This window comes from Anomaloglossus baeobatrachus, chromosome 1 (assembly GCF_048569485.1).
Source record: "Anomaloglossus baeobatrachus isolate aAnoBae1 chromosome 1, aAnoBae1.hap1, whole genome shotgun sequence".
NCBI classification, from domain to species: Eukaryota; Metazoa; Chordata; class Amphibia; order Anura; family Aromobatidae; genus Anomaloglossus; species Anomaloglossus baeobatrachus.
The window spans coordinates 945,481,336-945,506,274 of NC_134353.1; the positions used below are offsets into that span (position 1 = coordinate 945,481,336).

Sequence of the window (24,939 nt, forward strand, 5' to 3'; positions counted from 1 at the left end):
TTGGGACATAGCTCAACACTTACAGCAGGTGAAATAAATATTGAACACGTCACCAATTTTTTAATTAAATTTATTTGGAAAAGATCTATCTTTCTCACCAGATGTCGGTTACAACCTATCCAATCCACACAAGCAAAGAGATCATATAATAGACGTCCATAAATTAAGTTATGTGTAATAATGAGAAATAACACAGGGAAAAAGTATTCCCCTTTGTTGGTGCTGAAGCTTCCAGACACCTCCTATATGGAGACACTAGTTGCCTGCATTGCTTAGGATTTTGGCCCATTCTTCCACACACACACTCCTCACATCCTGCAGGTCCTGGCTTTTTCTATATGTGAGCTTTAAGCGGGCTTTACACGCTACGATATATCTAACAAGATGTCGGCGGGGTCACGTCGTAAGTGACAATCATCCGGCATCGTTAGTATATCGTAGCGTGTGACAGCTATGAACGAGCAGAAATACTCACTTTCTCGTTCATCGTTGACACGTCGCTCATTTTCTGAAAATCGCACGTCCTGTTGTTCATCGTACCAGGGCAGCACACGTCGCTCCGTGTGACACCCCGGGAACGATGAACTGCAGCTTACCTGTGGCCGCCGGCAATGCTGAAGGAAGAAAGTGGGCGGGATGTTTACGTCCCGCTTATCTCCGCCCCTCCGCTTCTATTGGCCGGCCGCTGTGTGACGTCACTGTGACGCTGCACGACCCGCCCCCTTAGGAAGGAGGCGGGTCGCTGGCCAGAGCGACGTCGCAGGGAAGGTAAGTGCTTGTGACGGGGGTGAGCAAGGTTGTGCGATACGGGCAGCGATATGCCTGTGTCGCACAACCGACGGGGGCAGGTACGATCGCTTGCGATCTTGCTAGCGAGATCCGAGCGTGTAAAGCCCGCTTTAGTACATTCCCCTTTGTTGGTACTGAAGCTTCCAGACACCTCCTGTATGGAGACACTAGTTGCCTGCATTGCTCGGGTGGATTTTGGCCCATTCTTCCACACACACACTCCTCACGTCCTGCAGATCCCGGCTCCTCCTATGGTATCTGAGCTTTAGTTCCTTCCAGACATTTTCTATTGGACTCAGCTCCAGTGATCGACTCGGCCATTCTAACAGATTTATTTTCTTTCTATGCAACCAGTTGGTAGTTTCCTTGTCTGTGTGTTTGGGATCATTGTCTTGCTGAAATGTCTCCCTTCGTTTCATCTTCATCATCATCATCATCATCATCATCCTGGTAGATGGCCGCAAATTTTTATCAGGAATGTCTCAGGGCATTTGTCCTTTCATCCTTCCTTCAATTATATGAAGTTTTCCAGTCCTGTGTGCTGAAAAACAGACGCACACCATGATGTTCCCACCTCCACACTTCACTGGTGCTGGAGTCTTGGGGTAATTTGCCTTTTGGCCTCCAAGCATGGTGTGTATTATGGCCTCCAAAAAGTTCAATTTTGGTCTCATCTGATCAGTCTATATTCTCCAGTATTTCACAGACTTCTCTAAATGTTGTTGAAGAAATGTTAAACGCTCTTGAATCTTCTTTTTATTCAGTAATGGAGTCTAGAGTGGTGAGCGTGCATACAGGAGCGTGCATACAAGAGCGTGCATACAGGAGCGTGCATACAAGAGCATGCATACAGGAGCATGCATACAGGAGCGTGCATAGAGGCCATGGAGGGGAAGGGCATTGGTCATTGTTTTCTTTAAAATAATTGTACCGGCTGATTCCAGGTCTTTCTCTAGTTCTTCACATGTGGTCCTTGGCTCTTGGACAACTCTTCTGATAATTTTTTCACTTCTTTGTCTGAAATCTTACGGGTCATAATCTACTGGGCATACACCCGTAATTGAGAAAAGGTACATCTGTAACAGCTAGTATAACATTGACCCAAAACAAGCTTAAAAATAGTAACCTATCCTCAAAAATCACAGTGATGACATTTTGGTGTCACATGGTGTTCGGTTCTAAACTTACCAAATGTCATGGCATCTTCTAACTGTGTTCACACTACAGAGTCTGACACGCCACCTGGTGCTCTTTGAGTTGCTCAGTTAGCCGGGCGTCGACCAGTTGTGAGTTTACTGGTGGTCGTACCACAACCTCCAACAGGAACGCAGGGCCTCAGAACTCGGAGCTTAATCCTGTCATGGTGCTTCCGACAGCTTCGGCAATCCACAGGTTTGTAGGCAAATGTAAAAGGTAATACAATAGTAGGGGAAGGTAAGCAGGAGGTCGCAGGGGCTGATTCCGTAGTCCGGCTCTGTGTAGTGGCCAAGCTCTCTGGTCTGGTGTGACTGTCATGTGGTTGGTTCCTGCATGCGCAGACACCCAGATCATATGGCATGAGCAGCCTGGATTTTTCCTTTCCACAGTTTCCTTCTCCTTTTGAGGATAAAAGTGACTGAAAGTAGACCCACCGATACCAGCGTCCTTCCCCCATTCCCACCAATCTTAGTCCTCACCTCCTCAGCCCCTTACCTCCTCAGCCCCTCACCTCATCAGTCCTCACCTCATCAGTCCTCACCTCCTCAGCCCTTCACCTCCTCAGCCCCTCACCTCCTCAGTCCTCACCTCATCAGTCCTCACCTCCTCAGCCCCTCACCTCCTCAGTCCTCACCTCCTCAGTCCTCACCTCCTCAGTCCTCACCTCATCAGTCCTCACCTCATCAGTCCTCACCTCATCAGTCCTCACCTCCTCAGCCCCTCACCTCCTCAGCCCCTCACCTCATCAGTCCTCACCTCCTCAGCCCTTCACCTCCTCAGCCCCTCACCTCCTCAGTCCTCACCTCATCAGTCCTCACCTCCCCAGCCCCTCACCTCCTCAGTCCTCACCACCTCAGTCCTCACCTCATCAGTCCTAACCTCATTAGTCCCCACCTCCTCAGCCCCTCACCTCCTCAGCCCCTCACCTCATCAGTCCTCACCTCCTCAGTCCTCACCTCCTCAGCTCTTCACCTCCTCAGGCCTTCACCTCATCAGTCCTCACCTCCTCAGCCCCTCACCTCATCAGCCCCTCACCTCCTCAGCCCCTCACCTCATCAGTCCCTACCTCATCAGTCCTCACCTCCTCAGCCTCTCACCTCATCAGTCCTCACCTCCTCAGTCCTCACCTCCTGAGTCCTCAGCCACAGAAATCTTTCTTTTTTTTTCCTGTCAGAAAAAGACCCGGAAATTTCCTCACTGCTGCTTCACTTCCTTTTACTATATAAGACAAGGCTAGTTTTAAGAAAGACCAGCAGAGGGCAGTGTAGATGCTGTAGATGCTACAACTCTCAGAGCAAGGATTCAGAAGGCACAGATAATGTCCAACATTATAGAGAAACACATGGCTCATCAGGAGACATTCTAGTAGTGTCTACTCTGGGTCACTACAGTCGGTCTAGCGGGAGTTAATTCCTGCTGGCCTGTGCATTGCTGTTTGGTTCACGGATTTCTTGAGGCATTTCACAGCTGCCTCTCCCCTTTCAAAGATGGCGGAACCTGCTCTTCCATGCTGATGATAGCTTATGTGATTCCGGTCATTGAGCATGTTTATGCAGCCTCTGCTGTACTGTTGTATTCAAGTCTGGTGTGTTGTGGAAATATTCTTGTTGTTTGATTATTTCCTTCCTTTTCTTTATTTCCTCCTGAGCACATTTTGTCTATACCTCTGTGAGTGTTTGCTATGGATTTGAGTATTGGTTTCTCCCTGTCTGTTTTTTCGTGTGGGATTAACCACTCCAGTCCCGGCACTCTCCTAGGTTGGGGGTGAGGGGAGATTAGATCAGGGCTATTCAGGAGTTAGGGCTACGCTGGCGGTCCAGACCTCACCACCATCAGGCATACCTCTCGGATAAGGGACAGTTAGGGGCTCCTCTAGCCTAAGAGCCAGTTTAGGAGTCCCATTCCCAGTACTACATCACTCATCATGACATTTGGACACATATATCATAATGGTGGTCTTATTAGAATACATGAATACATGAATCACAATGGTGATATCAATAAAATAAATGAAACGGTCTCACATAAGTGGAAGTCTCATAGGGTAGGGTCACTTTAATGGCCATCACAGCGTCGGTTCAGCTCCAGGTAATGAGCTCTATCCTTGAGGTACAAAACACTCTGACACCGTGAGGCCGGGGCCACACGGGGACTAATGTGATCCTCGCATGACACTCGGCTCACGCTGGCAGCACAGCAGGAGCTGAGTGTCATGCGAGTGTCACTGTGACTGAGGTCCGATCATGCGATCGGACCTCAGCTGCGGGGGACGGGACGGCTCTGAGGAGGGGAGGGACGCCGAGTCTTCACAGCAGGTATACACATGCTGGTAAACAGCCAGCAATGAGCAGCCCCAGGCGATCTGCAGTACCCCGACAGCTGGCACCATGGATACAATACAGTCTCTAGTTGAAACAACAGCAGCAGCAGGCGGAGTCGTGGATCCATCCTGTATGGAGGGATGGATGGATACAGCAGCAGCGACCGCTGTGGATTCTTGCAGCAGTGGGTATCGTGGTAGCCGGCTGTTGTGGATGTTCATAGCAGCAGCAGTTTAGGATAGCACTGAAACATAGACACAAAACAGCAGCAGCAACAATAGCACTTACGGACCTGAGAACTAGCAACGTAACTCATTTATTGGCCAGGCACCTCCCTTACAGGGAAGGTGCCTTAAATACGGAAATCTCTCAGTTGATCTGAGAGGCACTTCCGGGATAGGGTGCGCTGGCCCTTTTAGAAAAGGGGCATGGCCACATATGCACCCTACGAGCATTCCCAGGTGGCCTGTGTGTGTTGTGCAGGCCCCAGGAGACAGCAGCATGATCTGAGGATGGGGCGGACACTGCAGGATGGCAAGGCAGGTAAGAAAACTGATGTCCTCGCTGGAGGACCAGGGCAGGACAGCGCGGGAACACCGGTCATGCAGTGGGCAGGGGATTTCTATAATTCTCATCCACTTGGGTGGAACTATAAGACTCTGTGTTTTTTGGGCAACAAAAATGCACAATGTCAAAAACTCATCGTGGGAACTTAACCTTATATTGCAATAATGTTATTACTCAATCTTATATAGCGGTATTATTGGAAAAATAGATGGCAGTAAATCTTGATTTCCTGCAGACAGGGTAATATTAGTATAAAGAAGCGTCTGGGACACCATGGGCCTGTGTGATTATGCCAGGGCTGAATTAGGCCCAGTCTGTCCCTGATATAGTCTTTTAGGCACTTGGATCTGGTAAGGAAGATGTCCCCAGAATAAAGTATAGGACCACGCCCACTTGGCTAACAAGACTACCGTATGTTTATACACAGGGAAGAGGAGGCCATATGGCGCAGGAACAAAAGAAGAACATCGTTGGATTCAGTAGATCAGGCAAAAAACCCCATATTTATGGCAAATAAAAATATTACAATAAAAGGAACAAGGTCGTGATTTATAAATTAAGTAGAAAAACAAACCGCAGCCTTAGTCATCTGGGTGCATGTAACAATAACAGCGTAAAATAAATCCCAAAATAGTCCTGAAGGGTTTAACAAATAATGACAGGGGCAATGGTGTTACAGAATATGAGGGAGGGGGGAATGGTGTAAAATTAACCAGTGCAAACACAGACCCTGGACTCTTGGTGGTGTGGGTCTGCGGCACAGAGAGAGGAGCTGGCCGCACGGTAAGGTCCACCGATCGCCTTATAGTCTATATGTGGGGCCTCCATATAAAATGTTGCCCCGGAGGCAGGAAGGGGGGGAAGGTGTGACTTTATATTATGCACTCGATCACTTCTGCCTCTTTGCACTAATTTTAGGGGCACTTCATAGATGCCAAATCCTGGTACAACGATGTATGCATAGAAGAAGCGACTCTACAACATAGGGGATATAGCATAGGGGATATAACATAGGGGATATAACATAGGGGATATAACATAGGGGATATAACATAGGGGATATGACATAGGGGATATAGCATAGGGGATATAACATAGGGGATATAACATAGGGGATATAACATAGGGGATATGACATAGGGGATATAGCATAGGGGATATAACATAGGGGATATGACATAGGGGATATAGCATAGGGGATATAACATAGGGGATATAACATAGGGGATATAACATAGGGGATATAACATAGGGGATATAACATAGGGGATATAACATAGGTGATATAACATAGGGGATATAGCATAAGGGATATAACATAGGGGATATGACATAGGGGATATAGCATAGGGGATATAACATAGGGGATATAACATAGTGGATATAGCATAGGGGATATAACATAGGGGATATAACATAGGGGATATATAGGAGGGAAGTGATTTGTCACTCATTTACAAATGTCAAAATAGACCCCATTGGGTTTTGCCATCCAGAGAAGCAAGGACTGTTTTTTACCTTTCTCCGCCAAATCATTTTCTTGACCTATGACTTCCACCAGCTGCTTTGTTTCTTGGCATTTTGCTCTCCTGACAATTTCTTCTTGTTAGTGGGGATCTTAATAATAAGCTGGTCACTAAGTGTTCCCATTGCTGGATGCCCGAATAAACAGTTTTGACTTGTGGGACAACCTGGCAGTAAGTGTTTCCCAGTGGCGCCACCACAGCACCACAGGAGAAGTGAAGTACTACATGATGTCCATTCGCATTAATAAGACAAAACAATCACTGATCTCGGGGAGACCAGCCTGAGAAAACACTGCCGGCAGCCAGCGAGGGCGCTCAACACAGTGAAATCCTAGGTGCAGTGCCACCTGGGAGGTAAGCAAATCAAAAAAGGTCCGTGGAGCCTCTGTTAGGAGTCTCGACACGGAAAATAGCCAGATATCCCTCCGGGAATGACCTAGCCAAGCAGTGGCTCTTTTTAGGAGACCACCATAACCACCATATTAAGTAGCCCTTTTAGTCAATATCCAGCTCTTGACGAGTTTAAAGATATGACAAGGGAACTACCAAGGCCAGGTATCCATCCACAGATGGCTGTTTCGGGGTATTGCCCCTCATCAATGTGGAAAAGGATTCTGGCTAGGTGGGAGCAATGCCTAGTGGACCAACAAGACAAACAATCACTGATCTCGGGAGACCAGCCAGAGAAAACACTGCCGGTAGCCAGCGAAGGCGCTCAACACAGTGAAATCCCGAAACAGCTATCTGTGGATGGATACCTGGCCTGGGTATTTCCCTTGTCATATCTTTAAACTCATCAAGAGCTGGATATTGACTTAAAGGGCCATTTAATATGGGGGTTATGGTGGTCTCCTAAAAAGAGCCACTCCTTGGCTAGGTCCTTCCCAGAGGGATAGCTGGCTATTTTCTGTGTCGAGACACCTAACAGAGGCTCCATGGACCTTTTTTGATGCGTTCACATTCATAGGTTCCTATAATATGAGCCTACCAATTCAAAGCAAGAGACAGTCTTATGTCACATGGGTTTAAGCTCAATACTCGCCGAGGGTCAGGGCAGCATCTGACCCTGTTCACACAGCAGGGTCTGACACTACACAGTAGTAATAGGCTTCTGAGTTTCTCAGGCATCGACAAATCTGTGTTCTCTTTGGTTCAGGCTTGCAGGAGTTAAGTTCTGCTAGCCTGGTGATTGTCTGTGGAGTCACATGTTGTTAGAGACCTATCACAGCTACTCCCTTCCTCTTTTAAGATGGTGGATTTAATCCTCCCATGCCGATTATAGCTTTTGCCATACCCAGCATTGTGCTGTGGTGTTCTAGTTTGTGGAGATTTTTTGTGCTCTATTTGGTGTGTTGTGGAAATATTTTCGTATTTTCGATTTCCTCCCTGCTCTTTATTTCCTCCTGAGCACGTATTATCTTTACCTCAGTGTGTGCTTGCTGTGTGACAGAGTTTTGGTTTTTCCCTATCTCTTTGTGTGGCATTAATCATTTCTGTCACAGCCCTCCCCAGGGGTGGGGGAGAGGGGGTATTATAGCAGGGCTGGCTAGGAGCAGGGCTAGGCTGGCGGTCCAGACCTCGTCACCATCAGAAGTACTTCAGGAAAAAGGGTGTCATGCGGTGTTCGGTTCCACACTCGCAGGGTTGCGCTACTGTGCCTGTGGTTCTGAGCCGATAATAGCTTCAGCATAGCTCCAGCGATTCTGGTCTTTGTGGTGCTCCAGTTCTTGATGATCTATAGTCCTTCCCTTTTCTTTATTTCCCTGTACATGTCTCTCCTTTGTGTTTGAGTGCAGTGTGTACAAGTTTTTGTTCTCCCTCGTCTAAGTCGTTTCTGTGGGGTTTTATTACTGAATTTTTGGCCCACCTCAAGGGTGGAGAAGAGGGGAGTAAGATCAGGGCTCAGACAGGAGTCAGGGTCACGCTGGGGACTCAGACCTCACTACAATCAAGCCTACCTCTGAGATACGGGACAGTGCAGGGTCTTAAGTCTGAGGGTAAGCCTAGGAGCCCATGTTTTTTAATTTATTCCCCTTGACAAAGGGATGGCTAGGGCCCCCTAGCCTGAGGGCCAGTCTAGGAGCCCCATTCCCCGGTTATGCCTTTATAGCGCATGACATCATTATAACTGCTCTCCATTCTAAGAGATGATGACCTCCTCTGTCATCTGAGAATACGCAAAAGTGTAGGTAGGAAAAATGGAGCTCCTTTGACGAGGTCGCAGGCTACTACAGAGCGCTCACTTTCCAAGGGCCACAAAGTCAGCCAAATTGGCTTCCTCAATGGTTCTCTGGTGAATAATAGAATAATGTAGTTCCTCGGGGGTGGGACACTTGGCTTTCTGAAATGCTTTTAACAATAATTGGATCAATAGAAAAGTTTATTTAGATTTTTTTTTGTTTTTCTTTCAGCATAGACCTCCATGGATTACATTTTTCTTTTATTTTTGCTCTTAAGCTCCATTGTTGGGAAGGCGTCTTCTTGTTTTTGTGACCATTATCCCTGGTCCTCATGGTCAGTTTGCACTAAAACATGTGAACAAGGAACTCAAAGTCGAGCTCGGTAGGTTCAATACTTGGAAGAAATGTATTTATTCTATATTGCTTTCATAACAGCAACATATTCCGGAGCAATGTACCCAGGTGAGGGCTTGTTTTCGTGTGTAGACCCCTTACGTGATCCGTTTCATGGTCAGTTCCTCATGTCCATTTGATAACAATAGAGCTCCGCAGTGGAGTACTGCAATGATACAGTCACATAGTATTATGGTCACTGAGGATCGGCAAGCATCCTGGAGTGGACCCACTGGGCCATACACCGGACTCCTCTAGAGGAGCTAACAACCACGAGCTAACCCCTATATAGGGACTATCGGGTGCAACCGCAGGGGGGCTAAGCACATGACTGCTAGGACCAATGGTATTAGCTTGTACGAACAGGGATCACAGATGGGGTATCCTGGACATGGTAGCATGGAGGTGGTGACCAAGATGTAACAGCACGGATATGGTGACTTAGATGTGGCAGCACAGAGGTGGTGACTCAGACGTGGCAGCGCTGAGGTAGTGGTAGCAGTTGGTTCTAGGAAGAGACAGGTTAGCAGGTACAGGAAATGGGTAGTAGGACAGGTGACGCAAGACAAGACACACAACGGGTAAGGGACCTGAGAACTAGCAATGCACTACGAATAGGCAACATTGCTCAGGCACCTCCCCTAAGAGTGGGGTGCCTTAAATACCTACAGGAAGATTGCTGACCTCAAAGGTCATTCCCTGTTAATTGGATGCCGGCCCTTTTTAGAAAGAGGGTGTGGCCGCGTGCACACCCTTGGGCCTTGCATGTGGCCTGCAAGAAGGAGTAGGCTGTGGCAGGCCCCAGGGCTGAAACAAGGGACATGGGCCCGCCGGGCAGGTGAGCAGAACAGTGCCCCCGCTGAGGCATGAGAGTGGGAGCTCCGCACCGGGACCGAGCGTTACACATAACTGGAGGAATTGTTGGTTAGATACTTGCCCTTTAAGAATGTGACGTATGACTGCTATATTGTATATACAGGAATATCGTATACGATGAACATTACCATAGAAATGATTGTGGACGCCTGTGCACAAAATACGAGAGTCGTTTTTGCAATGAACAGTCGTGTCCAATCAACTGCCGGCTGGGAGATTTCGGGCCCTGGTCTGATTGTGATCCGTGTCTGAAGAAGAAGGTACGTAGCCACCGTCATGAACATTGGGGTAGACTATTGCCAGAAGAAGACTCCGTGCTGGGCACTGAATTATGTTCCTAACATAGCAGAAAGAGATAATATCAAGAATTACAGCATTTTATTTCTATTTTTTTTAGCTAAAAAATACTAAAAAAAATGTGAAATCTAATTAAACTGCATAGTGTGAACCAGGCCTGATGAGCCAGTACCCTAATAATATAGTTATGGAGTCATATCCGTCTGTCAAGCTGGTAAAAAAAATCCTTTGGGATATTAACAGAGAAGCCTGGATCAGACACAGGGATATATGGGGAGAACAGAGAGGCTTAGAGGGGTACATATGTGTCTGGAGGGGATAGAATTGACAAGAGGGGGGCAGAAGTGTACGGAGAAACACCGAGGAATCTGGAGAGGACAGAGGAGTCTGGAGAGGACGGAAGAGTCTGGAGAGAACAGAGGAATCTGGAGAGGACAGAGGAGTCTGGAGAGGATAGAGGAGTCTGTGAAACAGAGGAATCTGGAGAGGACAGGGGAGTCTGTGAAACAGAGGAATCTGGAGAGGACAGAGGAGTAGGTGAGACAGAGGAATCTGGAGAGGACAGGGGAGTCTGGAGAGGACAGAAGAGTCTGGAGAGAACAGAGGAATCTGGAGAGGACAGGGGAGTCTGGAGAGGACAGAAGAGTCTGGAGAGAACAGAGGAATCTGGAGAGGACAGAAGAGTCTGTGAGACAGAGGAATCTGGAGAGGACAGAGGAGTAGGTGAGACAGAGGAATCTGGAGAGGACAGAGGAGTCTGGAGAGGATAGAGGAGTCTGTGAAACAGAGGAATCTGGAGAGGACAGGGGAGTCTGTGAAACAGAGGAATCTGGAGAGGACAGAGGAGTCTGTGAAACAGAGGAATCTGGAGAGGACAGGGGAGTCTGAAGAGGACAGAACAGTTTGGAGAGGCCAGAGGAATCTGGAGAGGACAGAAGAGTCTGTGAGACAGAGGAATCTGGAGAGGACAGAGGAGTAGGTGAGACAGAGGAATCTGGAGAGGACATAGGAGTCTGTGAGACAGAGGAATCTGGAGAGGACAGAGAAGTCTGTGAGACAGAGGAATCTGGAGAGGACAGAGAAGTCTGTGAGACAAAGGAATCTGGAGAGGACAGAGAAGTCTGTGAGACAGAGGAATCTGGAGAGGACAGGGGAGTCTGGAGAGGACGGAAGAGTCTGGAGAGGACAGAGGAGTCTGGAGACGACAGAGGAATCTGGAGAGGACAGAAGAGTCTGTGAGACAGAGGAATCTGGAGAGGACAGAGGAATCTGGAGAGGACAGAGGAGTCTGGAGAGGACAGAGGAGTTAGAAAGGCACAGAGGAGTCTGGAATGGAAAGAGGAGCCTGGAAGACACAGAGAAATCTAGGGAGGACAGAGGAGTCTGGAAGACAAAGAAATCTGAAGAGGACAGAAGAGTCTCAGGAGAATAGTGGAGTCTGTAGGAGAAAAGGTGAACCTGGAGGAAACTGATGGGTCTGGAGATGACAGAGAGGACTCAAGGAAACAGGATTGAGTTTTGAGAGGTCAATAGAGGGCAGCAGGGTCTGAAGAGGACAGAGGGGTCTGGAGGAGACAGAGATTTCTGTAGGGGATAGTTGAGACTGCAGATAACAGAGAGGTCTTGTGGAGGCAAAGATGTCAAAGGAGTTTGCAGGATACAGAGGTTTCCGATCTGGGAAAGACAGAGGAGTATGGAGGGGAAACAGAAGCGTCTGGTGGGGACAGCGGAGTCAGGTGGGGACAGATGTCTGAAGGGCAAAGAGGATTTTATATTGGGCTTAGGGGGTCTAGAGAGTAGAGAGATGTCTGGAGGTCAAAACAGATGTCTGCAGGAGACAGAGATGTCTAGAGAGTATAGAGGAATCTGCAGGGGACAGAGGAGGGGTCTGGAGAAGGACGCAGAGGTTTGCAGGGGACTGTCAATCCAGGAAGGGACAGAAGAGTCTGGATCCTGTGTAGACAATGCTCTGTGAGCTACACATCCTGGAATCCAGACTAATACATTGTAACAATCCAGCAGAGATCTCTGCAGCTGCTGATATGTTTAGCTCAGAGCGTTGTCTGCACTGGATACAATGTATCAGTCTGGAGTCTTTAGCTCACAGAGTGTTGTCTGTACTGGATGCAATGTATTATTCTGGAGTCCGGGGTGTTTAGCTCACAGAGCGTTGTCTACACTGGATACAATGTATCAGTCTGGAGTCCGGGGTGTTTAGCTCACAGAGCGTTGTCTACACTGGATACAATGTATCAGTCTGGAGTCCGGGGTGTTTAGCTCACAGAGCGTTGTCTACACTGGATACAATGTATCAGTCTGGAGTCCGGGGTGTTTAGCTCAGAGCGTTGTCTGCACTGGATACAATGTATCAGTCTGGAGTCTTTAGCTCACAGAGTGTTGTCTGTACTGGATGCAATGTATTATTCTGGAGTCCGGGGTGTTTAGCTCACAGAGCGTTGTTTACACTGGATACAATGTATCAATCTGGAGTCCGGGGTGTTTAGCTCACAGAGCGTTGTCTGCACTGGATACAATGTATCAGTCTGGAGTCCGGGATCTTTAGCTCACAGAGCGTTGTCTGCACTGGATACAATGTATCAGCGGAGAGCAGGATGAGATTAGGGTTACTGCCTCAAAAATGTTAATGATAAATGGTAGGAAACTGAAACATAAAATATATTAGAAGTTGTGGAGCTTTTCTTGTGTTCGGCCCGGATCTGGTAACCCTTTCTATGCTGCGCCCCAGGGTATGAGCGCCTCCAGATTTATTATCCTATTGCATCGCACACAAGTCTGACAGATTACAGGTCATCGATGATTCTTTGATAAAACACATGAACAAGTTCAGGGCAAATATAAGAGTCTGTATTTATATACTACGGGCGAATGTGAGGAAAAATCTAGGAAACAACCAAACAGAAGACAATATGAATTCCAAGACATCGGATGCACAGATGCACTGTACAATGACTGATTTGCTTTCCTCCATATTCCGCACATAACCTCCCTTCATTGTTCCAGTTCCGGGTCCGGTCATTAGAGCGCCCCTCTCAGTTCGGAGGGCAGAGCTGCTCAGGACTTTTGTCAGACTCCATACCCTGTGTCCCAACAAAACTCTGCAACATCGAACAGTCCGACTGCACGAAAAAGTTCCAGTGTGACACCGGTAAGATGAATGTGGCCTCGTCTGCGCCTTCCTATGTGTTATTCTTCATTCTTCCATTATTATTGCCATAAGAGGGCTAGTTCTCTGTAGTTAGGAATGACACCAATCATTTTACCATATTATGTAGGCAGGGGCGTTCATAGAAATCATGGGACTCCAAAGCAGAAGTTTTAATTGCCCCTCACCCCCAAATTAATAATGCACCCACATAGTCCACATATGATAATGCATCCTCCATAGTCTTCCATACAGTATAATGAACCCTCCATAGTCTTCTATAGAGTATAATGCACCCACCATAGTCCACTATATATTATAATGCACCCTCCATAGTCTTCCATACAGTATAATGTACCCCCCATAGCCCTCCATATATTATAATGCATCCTCCATAGTCCTCCATATAGTATAATGTACCCCCATAGCCCTCCATATAGTATAATGCATCCTCCATAGTCCTCCATATAGTATAATGTACCCCCATAGCCCTCCATATAGTATAATGCACCCCCCATAGCCCTCCATATATTATAATGCATCCTCCATAGTCCTCCATATAGTATAATGCACCCCCATAGTCCTCCATATATTATAATGCATCCTCCATAGTCCTCCATATAGTATAATGCACCCCCATAGTCCTCCATATATTATAATGCACCCTCCATAGTCTTCCATATAGTATAATGTACCCCCATAGCCCTCCATATATTATAATGCACCCTCCATAGTCTTCTATATAGTATAATGCACCCCCCATAGTCCTCCATATAGTATAATGCTTCCACATAGTCCTCCATATAGTATAATACACTCCCCATAGTCCTCCATATAGTAAAATGCACCTCATAATCCTCCATATAGTATAATGCTTCCACATAGTCCTCCATATATTATAATACACCCCCATAGTCCTCCATATATTATAATGCACCCCCATAGTCCTCCACATAGTATATTGCACCCCCCTCAGTCCTCGATATAGTATAATACACTCCCCATAGTCCTCCATATAGTATAATGCTTCCACATAGTCCTCCATATAGTATAATGCACCCCCCATAGTCCTCCATATAATATAATGCACCCTCATAGTCCTCCATATAGTATAATGCACCCTCATAGTCCTCCATATAGTATAATGCATACTCCATAGTCATCCATATAATATTATGGCCATTGGTCACCAGTGTATTTGCTGATTTAAAAAATCTCCACGGTTCCGGTCTCTGCAGTGACGTGTTCTGCCGCTCTGAAAATCTCGGCACAGCGGGCGCGCAGTAATGACGCCATCACGTATCTGCACTGAGACACCAGAGCGCAGGCACAGCGGGACAATGATGGAGGAGGGAGTGGACAGTGGAGCGCTCCCTCCTTCATAATTGCTTTCAACTGTATCAATATCCACAATGCCAATACAGTTGAAGCTTCAATATCGGGCGAGGGAGCGGGGGGGGGGGGGGCGGTGTCGACACTGGCACCGGGCCCCCCCAACTCACGGGCCCCTTAGCAATATGCTGCTGTATGGACTGGAAACCAAAAAGAAAATTCCACGTGGTATAACTCAGCAAAGTGCCGGGATTCCAGCATTATATTTTTGTTTTTGTTTTCATTGTGCCGAAAAAACATGATTCTCACCATCAGTGTGAATACGGCGAAACCAAACTGCGGCAGGTTTTATATTATATTAGCAGCATATAAACCTCAGAATTTTGTAAAAAAAATAAAAATAAAAATTTTTTTTTTTTTTGTTGGGTCAATCATTAGGAGGTATAAAAAGTTTCCTCTTAGTAATAAGTTTTGTGCATTGTGGATGATTGTGGATGAGCGCAGGGCCAATGAATTCCATTGCTTTATCTAAGTGAATGCTGCAGCCACAGACCAGAATGCGGCGGCGTTTCCTAAGGGAGATTACACAGGAGGGTTTGCATATATTAGGCAAGGATTCCAGGGAAAAACATGTTATGATAAGTGTCAGCGGCGAGGTTATCTCTGACAGACAGCTCCACCTCTGCTGGAGGACTGCGTGTAAACAGCTCTGCATGTAACCCCGGGGGTAATGTACAACAGTCCGGCGAAACAACGGGCTGCACAAATCCTCCTATTGCTGGATAAAGGGGTTTAGGCATTAAAGCATTTAGAACTTTTTTTTCCCAAAAGTCCTTGCTTTTTTCATTTAGCTGTACTATTGAAATACTTGCTTTTTTCATTTAACCACATTTTGTAATACTTGCTTTTTTCATTTAGCTATACTATTGAAATACTTGCTTTTTTCATTTAACCACATTTTGTAATACTTGCTTATTTTATTTAGCCATACTTTTGTAATACTTGCTTTTTTCATTTAGCCATACTTTTGTAATACTTGCTTTTTTCATTTAGCCGTACTATTGAAATACTTGCTTTTTTCATTTAGCCACATTTTGTAATACTTGCTTTTTTCATCTAGCCGCACTCTTGTAATACTTGCAGTTTTCATTCAGCCTTTTGCAATACACTTGATTTTTTAATTTAGCCGCACTTTTGTAATACTTGCTACTTTCATTTAGCTGCACTTTTGTAATACTTGCTTTTTAATACTTGCTTTTTCATTTAGCCACACTTTTGTAATACTTGCTTTTTTCATTTAGCTACATTTTCGAATACTTGCTTTTTTCATTTAGCCACACTTTTGTAATACTTGCTGTTTTCATTTAGCTGCACTTTTGTCATACTTGCTTTTTCATTTAACCCACTTTTGTAATACTTGCTTTTTCATTTAACCCACTTTTGTAATACTTGCTTTTTCATTTAACCCAATTTTGTAATACTTGCTTTTTAATACTTGCTTTTTTCATTTAGCCGCACTTTTGTAATACTTCCTTTTTTAATTTAGCTGCACTCTTGTAATACTTGCTTTTTTAATTTAGCCACACTTTTGTAATACTTGCTTTTTTAATTTAGCCACACTTTTGTAATACTTGCTTTTTTAATTTAGCCACACTTTCGTAATACTTGCTTTTTTCATTTAGCCACACTTTTGTAATACTTGCTTTTTTCATTTAGCCACACTTTTGTAATACTTGCTTTTTCATTTAACCCACTTTTGTAATACTTGCTTTTTCATTTAACCCACTTTTGTAATACCTGCTTTTTCATTTAACCCAATTTTGTAATACTTGCTTTTTAATACTTGCTTTTTTCATTTAGCCGCACTTTTGTAATACTTCCTTTTTTAATTTAGCTGCACTCTTGTAATACTTGCTTTTTTAATTTACCCACACTTTTGTAATACTTGCTTTTTTAATTTAGCCACACTTTCGTAATACTTGCTTTTTTCATTTAGCCACACTTTTGTAATACTTGCTTTTTTCATTTAGCCACACTTTTGTAATACTTGCTGTTTTCATTTAGCCGCACTTTTGTAATACTTTCTTTTTTCATTTAACCGCACTTGTGTAATACTTGCTTTTTTTATTTAGCCATTCTTTTGTAATACTTGCTGTTTTCATTTAGCTGCACTTTTGTAATACTTGCTTTTTCATTTAACCCAATTTTGTAATACTTGCTTTTTAATACTTGCTTTTTCATTTAACCACACTTTTGTAATATTTGCTTTTTTCATTTAGACACATTTTGTAATACTTGCTTTTTTCATTTAGCCACACTTTTGTAATACTTGCTTTTTTTTCCATTTAGCCGCACTCTTGTAATACTTGATTTTTTCATTTAGCTGCACTTTTGTAATACTTGCTTGTTCATTTAACCCACTTTTTTAATACTTGCTTTTTTCATTTAGTGGTACTTTTGTAAAACTTCCTTTTTTCATTGAGCCGCACTTCTGTAATACTTTCTTTTTTCATTTAGGCTTTTTTTGCAATACTTGCTTTTGAATACTTGCATTTTTTTTATTTAGCCGCACTTTTGTAATACTTTTGCCTTAGTAACATCCCCAGTGGTGATGTCATCGGGAGCATTGTCACTGGAACAAGCTAATTTCCTATTGGTATCATAGCTTATGATGACATCACAATAAAAATGACATCATGCATGTTGATTTTATAACAGGAATGGAATTATCATTTTCATGATGTGTCCTCTTTATAAAGAGCCTGTCATTACAGTAACCAATATTTGCTTTTATTTTATCACCTATTGAGTATTCTGTTTTTGTATTTTTTTTTTATTTTTAAATTGGCCATATAGTCCCAGAGTTATTCTCTTTTTTTTTAGATACTTTTACGGTCTTTATCAAGAGGGTGTGTCTCACAGGAAAATTATGCAGATTAGTCTAAAGACACGCCCCTGAGGATCCTGTGAGTCACACCCCCTTTAGTAAAAACCATAAAAATGAATCATCTCTGGATCCATATGGCTGATTGAAAAAAGAAAACAAATGGAATAGTAAGGCTAGCAAGGAGAATAAAATAAGACTAAACGCGGGACACTTTGGACTGGTGACAGGCCCCTTTAAGGTCTGAAATCCGGCAGTGATATCACAGGTGGAGCAAGGTGGGTGTCTTCTCTTTAAACTGAATGCTTGAACCCACGGGTACCAAGCAGCTTAATTCACTTTCCCTCAAACATTAATTAAACTCCGTTATCTAGTTTAGTAATTAGAAGAGAAATTTGCTTTAATTATATGCAGGTGTACAGAAATGAGTCATTGAAAAATTTGCAAAAGCAACATTGGGGAAACTCTGAAAAGGGGAGTATGCAAAACTTATATCCATATCGCTGGCATCTCTGTATAGGGCAAACCTGACCAATATATCACTCTGTGACTTGTTACATAACAATCGATAGAGGCCCCAATGCTGTCCCTCACTAGGGTGTCCTAAGCTAGCTGTGAACTTAGGGATACTCCTGATGGTGGAGATGGCCGAGTCCCATTGCTGGCCCAGATTTTCTCCTCCCTTTCCCACCAGGGAAGGGCGTGGAAGGAGTGTGATGTTAAACACAGATGAAGACAGATAAGGGAAAACCAAAACTCTGACACACTGCACAGACACACTCAAAGGATAGGACAATAAGTGATTTAGGAGGAAAACAAGAGCAGGAAAGTAGCTATAAAAACAACTAGGGTAAAATCCAACAGACGAGGTGGAGGAAAGCTTGACACGCCCAATGGAATAGGTCACCACATATCCATGGAGTGCAACGATATGAAATCCGCCAGGTGGACTATAACTTGAACAGAAGGAAAGGATATCGGCACATCCAACATAAAATAATTTCTTTCTTTATTTTCACGTGGTATTAAAAAAGTCCATCCATATTCAGAAGACCCTGACGCGTTTCCGACGCAAAAGACCGTCCTTAATCATAAACTCTACAACCTCTCCACCAAGATAGTTTCGAACACCATACCTAACCAGACCAACTAAGATAAACTATAGCTGGCATAGGTGGAAGGATCCAGCCAGCATAAATAGGAGAGGAGCAGATGTGATTAAAAAAAAGACTAACAAGCAGACTAGCTCTGGATTCATTTATCAGCCTGGTCTAACTATGTCCCTCTCGATATCACATGCGCAATATGTGACTGATGTCACTGTGGCCCCTTTTTTTTGGGTTGGGCCGGACGGCAGCCTCGATGTTTGTAGCAGTTTGACACAATGTAACTTGCAGCTCTTGATTGCGAGGTGCCTGTAGAGTTTTGCCCAGATTTCATTCTCTTTTCACTTTTTTAACAATATTATTTGCTAAACACGCAGCTTCTGGAAAACAAACTATTTACTTGGAGCGAGCAGCAAAAACCCGCTGAGACGTGAGCGAGCATCTGCTCAGGGCGCGGAGACGCCGCTCGTCTGCGCCTTTTGTGATAATTACTACACTCACCTCTGATGTTTCTGGACAGGAAGGAGCTGTCAGATCCATCAAAGATATTACTGTTTTGGATAATCGCGTTTCCCAGCAGACGATCACAGGCGCTGCGCAACCACGAGAAACAATTACAAGTCTGTTTCCTTCATTTGCCCAAATAATTTGTAAACAGAGTCTATAAATACCTCCATAAATGAGGGGAGAAGCCGCACAATGTACAACAGACGCGCAGAAAATGCAAAAAAATATCACATCCATTTCTCTCATATTCTCCCTGTCCTTTAATAATATTTTCTCTTATATTACAAATAAAACTGAGAAACACATAAACTAATTTAAAGAACCTCCCCCTCTGCATTGTCTGATGTAGGACACAATCATTGCTAGGCCACCACTTGTATAAGATTCAGACAGGATCTTATCATGTATCTCTGTATACAGGGAGCTCCCCCTAGTGGTGGCTGCAGACAGGATCTTATCATGTATCTCTGTATACAGGGCGCTCCCCCTAGTGGTGGCTGCAGACAGGATCTTATCATGTATCTCTGTATACAGGGAGCTCCCCCTAGTGGTGACTGCAGACAGCATCTTATCATGTATCTCTGTATACAGGGAGCTCCCCCTAGTGGTGGCTGCAGACAGGATCTTATCATGTATCTCTGTATACAGGGAGCTCCCCCTAGTGGTGGCTGCAGACAGGATCTTATCATGTATCTCTGTATACAGGGAGCTCCCCCTAGTGGTGGCTGCAGACAGAATCTTATCATGTATCTCTGTATACAGGGAGCTCCCCCTAGTGGTGGCTGCAGACAGGATCTTATCATGTATCTCTGTATACAGGGAGCTCCCCCTAGTGATGGCTGCAGACAGGATCTTATCATGTATCTCTGTATACAGGGAGCTCCCCCTAGTGGTGGCTGCAGACAGGATCTTATCATGTATCTCTGTATACAGGGAGCTCCCCCTAGTGGTGGCTGCAGACAGGATCTTATCATGTATCTCTGTATACAGGGAGCTCCCCCTAGTGGTGGCTGCAGACAGGGTCTTATCATGTATCTCTGTATACAGGGAGCTCCCCCTAGTGGTGGCTGCAGACAGAATCTTATCATGTATCTCTGTATACAGGGAACTCCCTCTAGTGGTGGCTGCAGACAGGATCTTATCATGTATCTCTGTATACAGGGAGCGCCCCCTAGTGGTGGCTGCAGACAGGATCTTATCATGTATCTCTGTATACAGGGAGCTCCCTCTAGTGGTGGCTGCAGACAGAATCTTATCATGTATCTCTGTATACAGGGAGCTCCCCCTAGTGGTGGCTGCAGACAGGATCTTATCATGTATCTCTGTATACAGGGAGCTCCCCCTAGTGGTGGCTGCAGACAGGATGTTATCATGTATCTCTGTATACAGGGAGCTCCCCCTAGTGGTGGCTGCAGACAGGATCTTATCATGTATCTCTGTATACAGGGGGCTCCCCCTAGTGGTGGCTGCAGACAGGATCTTATCATGTATCTCTGTATATAGGGAGCTCCCCCTAGTGGTGGCTGCAGACAGAATCTTATCATGTATCTCTGTATACAGGGAGCTCCCCCTAGTGGTGGATGCAGACAGGATCTTATCATGTATCTCTGTATACAGGGAGCTCCCCCTAGTGGTGGCTGCAGACAGGATCTTATCATGTATCTCTGTATACAGGGAGCTCCCTCTAGTGGTGGCTGCAGACAGGATCTTATCATGTATCTCTGTATACAGGGAGCTCCCCCTAGTGGTGGCTGCAGACAGGGTCTTATCATGTATCTCTGTATACAGGGAGCTCCCCCTAGTGGTGGCTGCAGACAGGATCTTATCATGTATTTCTGTATACAGGGAGCTCCCCCTAGTGGTGGCTGCAGACAGGGTCTTATCATGTATCTCTGTATACAGGGAGCTCCCCCTAGTGGTGGCTGCAGACAGAATCTTATCATGTATCTCTGTATACAGGGAGCTCCCCCTAGTGGTGGCTGCAGACAGGATCTTATCATGTATTTCTGTATACAGGGAGCTCCCCCTAGTGGTGGCTGCAGACAGGATCTTATCATGTATCTCTGTATACAGGGAGCTCCCTCTAGTGGTGGCTGCAGACAGGGTCTTATCATGTATCTCTGTATACAGGGAGCTCCCCCTAGTGGTGGCTGCAGACAGGATCTTATCATGTATTTCTGTATTCAGGGAGCTCCCCCTAGTGGTGGCTGCAGACAGGATATTATCATGTATCTCTGTATACAGGGAGCTCCCCCTAGTGGTGGCTGCAGACAGGGTCTTATCATGTATCTCTGTATACAGGGAGCTCCCCCTAGTGGTGGCTGCAGACAGGATCTTATCATGTATTTCTGTATACAGGGAGCTCCCCCTAGTGGTGGCTGCAGACAGGATCTTATCATGTATCTCTGTATACAGGGAGCTCCCTCTAGTGGTGGCTGCAGACAGGGTCTTATCATGTATCTCTGTATACAGGGAGCTCCCCCTAGTGGTGGCTGCAGACAGAATCTTATCATGTATCTCTGTATACAGGGAACTCCCTCTAGTGGTGGCTGCAGACAGGATCTTATCATGTATCTCTGTATACAGGGAGCTCCCCCTAGTGGTGGCTGCAGACAGGATCTTATCATGTATCTCTGTATACAGGGAGCTCCCTCTAGTGGTGGCTGCAGACAGAATCTTATCATGTATCTCTGTATACAGGGAGCTCCCCCTAGTGGTGACTGCAGACAGGATCTTATCATGTATCTCTGTATACAGGGAGCTCCCCCTAGTGGTGGCTGCAGACAGGATCTTATCATGTATCTCTGTATACAGGGAGCTCCCCCTAGTGGTGGCTGCAGACAGGATCTTATCATGTATCTCTGTATACAGGGAGCTCCCCCTAGTGGTGGCTGCAGACAGAATATTATCATGTATCTCTGTATACAGGAAGCTCCCCCTAGTGGTGGCTGCAGACAGGATCTTATCATGTATCTCTGTATACAGCGAGCTCCCCCTAGTGGTGGCTGCAGACAGAATCTTATCATGTATCTCTGTATACAGGGAGCTCCCCCTAGTGGTGGCTGCAGACAGGATCTTATCATGTATCTCTGTATACAGGGAGCTCCCCCTAGTGGTGACTGCAGACAGAATCTTATCATGTATCTCTGTATACAGGGAGCTCCCCCTAGTGGTGACTGCAGACAGGATCTTATCATGTATCTCTGTATACAGGGAGCTCCCCCTAGTGGTGGCTGCAGACAGACTCTTATCATGTATCTCTGTATACAGGGAGCTCCCCCTAGTGGTGGCTGCAGACAGAATATTATCATGTATCTCTGTATACAGGAAGCTCCCCCTAGTGGTGGCTGGGAGTAATATTCATTTTATTTGGGGTCTTTATATGGTATTATACTAAAGCTAGCAAGTGCGGCTAATGTCTTGCAGTGGCTGCAGTCACAACCTGACTTTTGGAGCTTACTTGGGCATCACAGGACCCTTTGGTGCATAGAAAAAGACCAAGACTATTAAAGAGGTTGTCAAGATTTTTTTTTTTTTACTATGGGCTTAAAAATTAACAGGCAGGTAGTTGCTAATTACCTGCCTATTCTAGGTGGTGACGTCAGCTGAGCAGCTTGTCCTCTTCCGGGCTGCACTGTCAATGGGGCATGACTGCTGAGATCACGCTGATTAAAGGTGGCGTCCTGCATTTATACAGCGGGGAGCCAGCTGTCAAGACATTCTGAAGAATTTAGGAAAAATAGTATTTTTTATTTTTTTTGATTTTTTGTTTTACAGGTCGCTGCATTGACAATAAACTGAAGTGTAATGGAGACAATGACTGCGGGGACAATTCAGATGAGCGAGGCTGTAGGAAGAAGCTGGAGCCCAAAAGGAGCTATGAATACATCCCCGGGGTACAGCTGATGGGAAATGGGTAAATCAGGGAGCAAACAACTAAGAACTAAAATTATATGGACCAAAAAATGGAGTAGAAGGCGCCCAAGTCCCGATGTCCCGGGATATCGAGCGATCACTGCATCCTTATGTCCCGTCAGTCTTACCATCTTGTCTTCTCCATCTTTTGTGCGGCTTCAGATATAACTACCTGTCGGGGGAGAGTCGCGGCGAGATCCTGGATAACGCCGTTTTTGGAGGAACTCGTGTGACCGTTTCCGGCAATGAGACGGGACCAAACCGGAAGTTATATCGGGTGCCTGTGAACCTGGAGAGCATCACATTTCAGGTGCGCACATTCTGTATATTTTTCACTTCTGTATCCATTGTGTGCCAGTCATGTGGTGTCTGGCCATAGAAGGTCACAGTGTTTGGCTGCACAGAATGCCTCTCTGCTCTCCAGTGGGCCAGTCCAAGCCAATGTGTGCAGCAGTCTCATCACCATATACAGTGTGTCCACCCATATCCTGTCCATGCTATAGGAATAGAAGTGGTGTCTAGGTATAGTAAAGTAGCCATGCGCTACACAATGAAACCACCTATAGCGCCACCTGGTGGAAAACAACGGAGTTAGCATTTATATTTTGAAAACGGAAGGAGATAGAGAAAAAAAGTGAATTACAAAGTTGTAGGGAATCATCAATTCAATACGAATCGACACCTTGAATACAGAAATGCTATGATATGAAACCCATGATCCCCCCAAAACATTGAATGCTGGTCACGCATATGGCGCTCATTAGTGGCCCCCGTCAGCTGCAATGCACATCTGGCCTCTGCACAGCATACTGTATCTTGCTGCACGTTGTGCAATATGGTAGGTGACACGTTTGCACAAGCATCTGTGATACGTGGTCGTAGGTCCTGCAATGTTGGTGGAGGGGTCACATACACCTGCTGTTTGATGTGACCTCACAGAAAGAAGTCCAATGGGGTCAGGTCAGGTGAGTGGAGGCCACTCCACACAGCCACCATACCCAATGACTTGTAGGAAGGTCTCCATGAGGTATCGCTTCACGTCCGCAGCCTTGTGAGGTTTACACGTTCTAATCATAGCATTTCTGTATGCAAGGTGTCGATTCATACTGAATTGATGATTCCCTACAACTTTGTATTTCACTTTTTTCCTCTATCTCGTTCCGTTTTCGAGATAAAAATGCTAACTCCATTGTTTTCCACCAGGTGGCGCTATAGGTGGGTTTATTGTGTAGCGCATGGATACTTTACTATACCTAAACACCACTTCTAGGCCTATAGCTGCCGCCGTTAATGGCGGTGGACAGGATATGGGTGGACACTCTGTATCCATCGTGTAGCATGCAAAGGTTACATTTGTTCATAATACACATATATTAAAGCCACTCGTGAACTTTTTTTTCATAGACTGATCTTCAGCCATTAGTGAGGTCCTCGGCCCCAGCCGCCCTACGGTTGGCTTTCCCTGGGCACAAGAGAGCGTTTCCTATACTGGAGCAGCTATGTGTGTCGGAGCTGTGTGTTATCTCTACAAACAATGCAGCAGGGTGTCACTCTAGACACGGGGAAATACCTACATGAACGGCGAAAAAGGAGAGGAGGGAAAAGATGGTGACCCCTGATAAAACCTTCCGCTGGCCCCTGGCTTCCTTGATGTCCCTAGATAGGTTCCACACCTAACCTAGCAGAATACTTGGCTTCCCTCACCATACTACATAGGTTCCGCACCTATACGCCGAGCAGGATACCTGGCACTGGCCGACCCTGGACTAGGTCCTAGCTAATGAACGGGCAGGATGGGCGATAGTCCTAAAGAAAACACAGGGAAAACAAACAGGGGAAAGCAAACAAACAACGTATCTCCAAGATGATTTTGGGAGAGGAACAGC

At 45.5% G+C, this 24,939-nt stretch overlaps 1 protein-coding gene across 1 annotated transcript in view; it reads left to right on the forward strand.

Moving 5' to 3' along the window:
* Nucleotides 1-9,794: 9,794 nt before the first annotated feature.
* Nucleotides 9,795-24,939, forward strand: part of C6 (complement C6) — a 54,795-nt gene continuing 39,650 nt past the window's right edge. Inside the window, exons 1-5 of the mRNA XM_075330743.1 lie at nucleotides 9,795-9,811; nucleotides 9,953-10,109; nucleotides 13,168-13,312; nucleotides 22,916-23,054; nucleotides 23,216-23,363. Of these exons, the coding sequence (XP_075186858.1) occupies nucleotides 9,795-9,811; nucleotides 9,953-10,109; nucleotides 13,168-13,312; nucleotides 22,916-23,054; nucleotides 23,216-23,363 (606 nt within the window). The remainder of the gene's footprint in view (nucleotides 9,812-9,952; nucleotides 10,110-13,167; nucleotides 13,313-22,915; nucleotides 23,055-23,215; nucleotides 23,364-24,939) is intronic.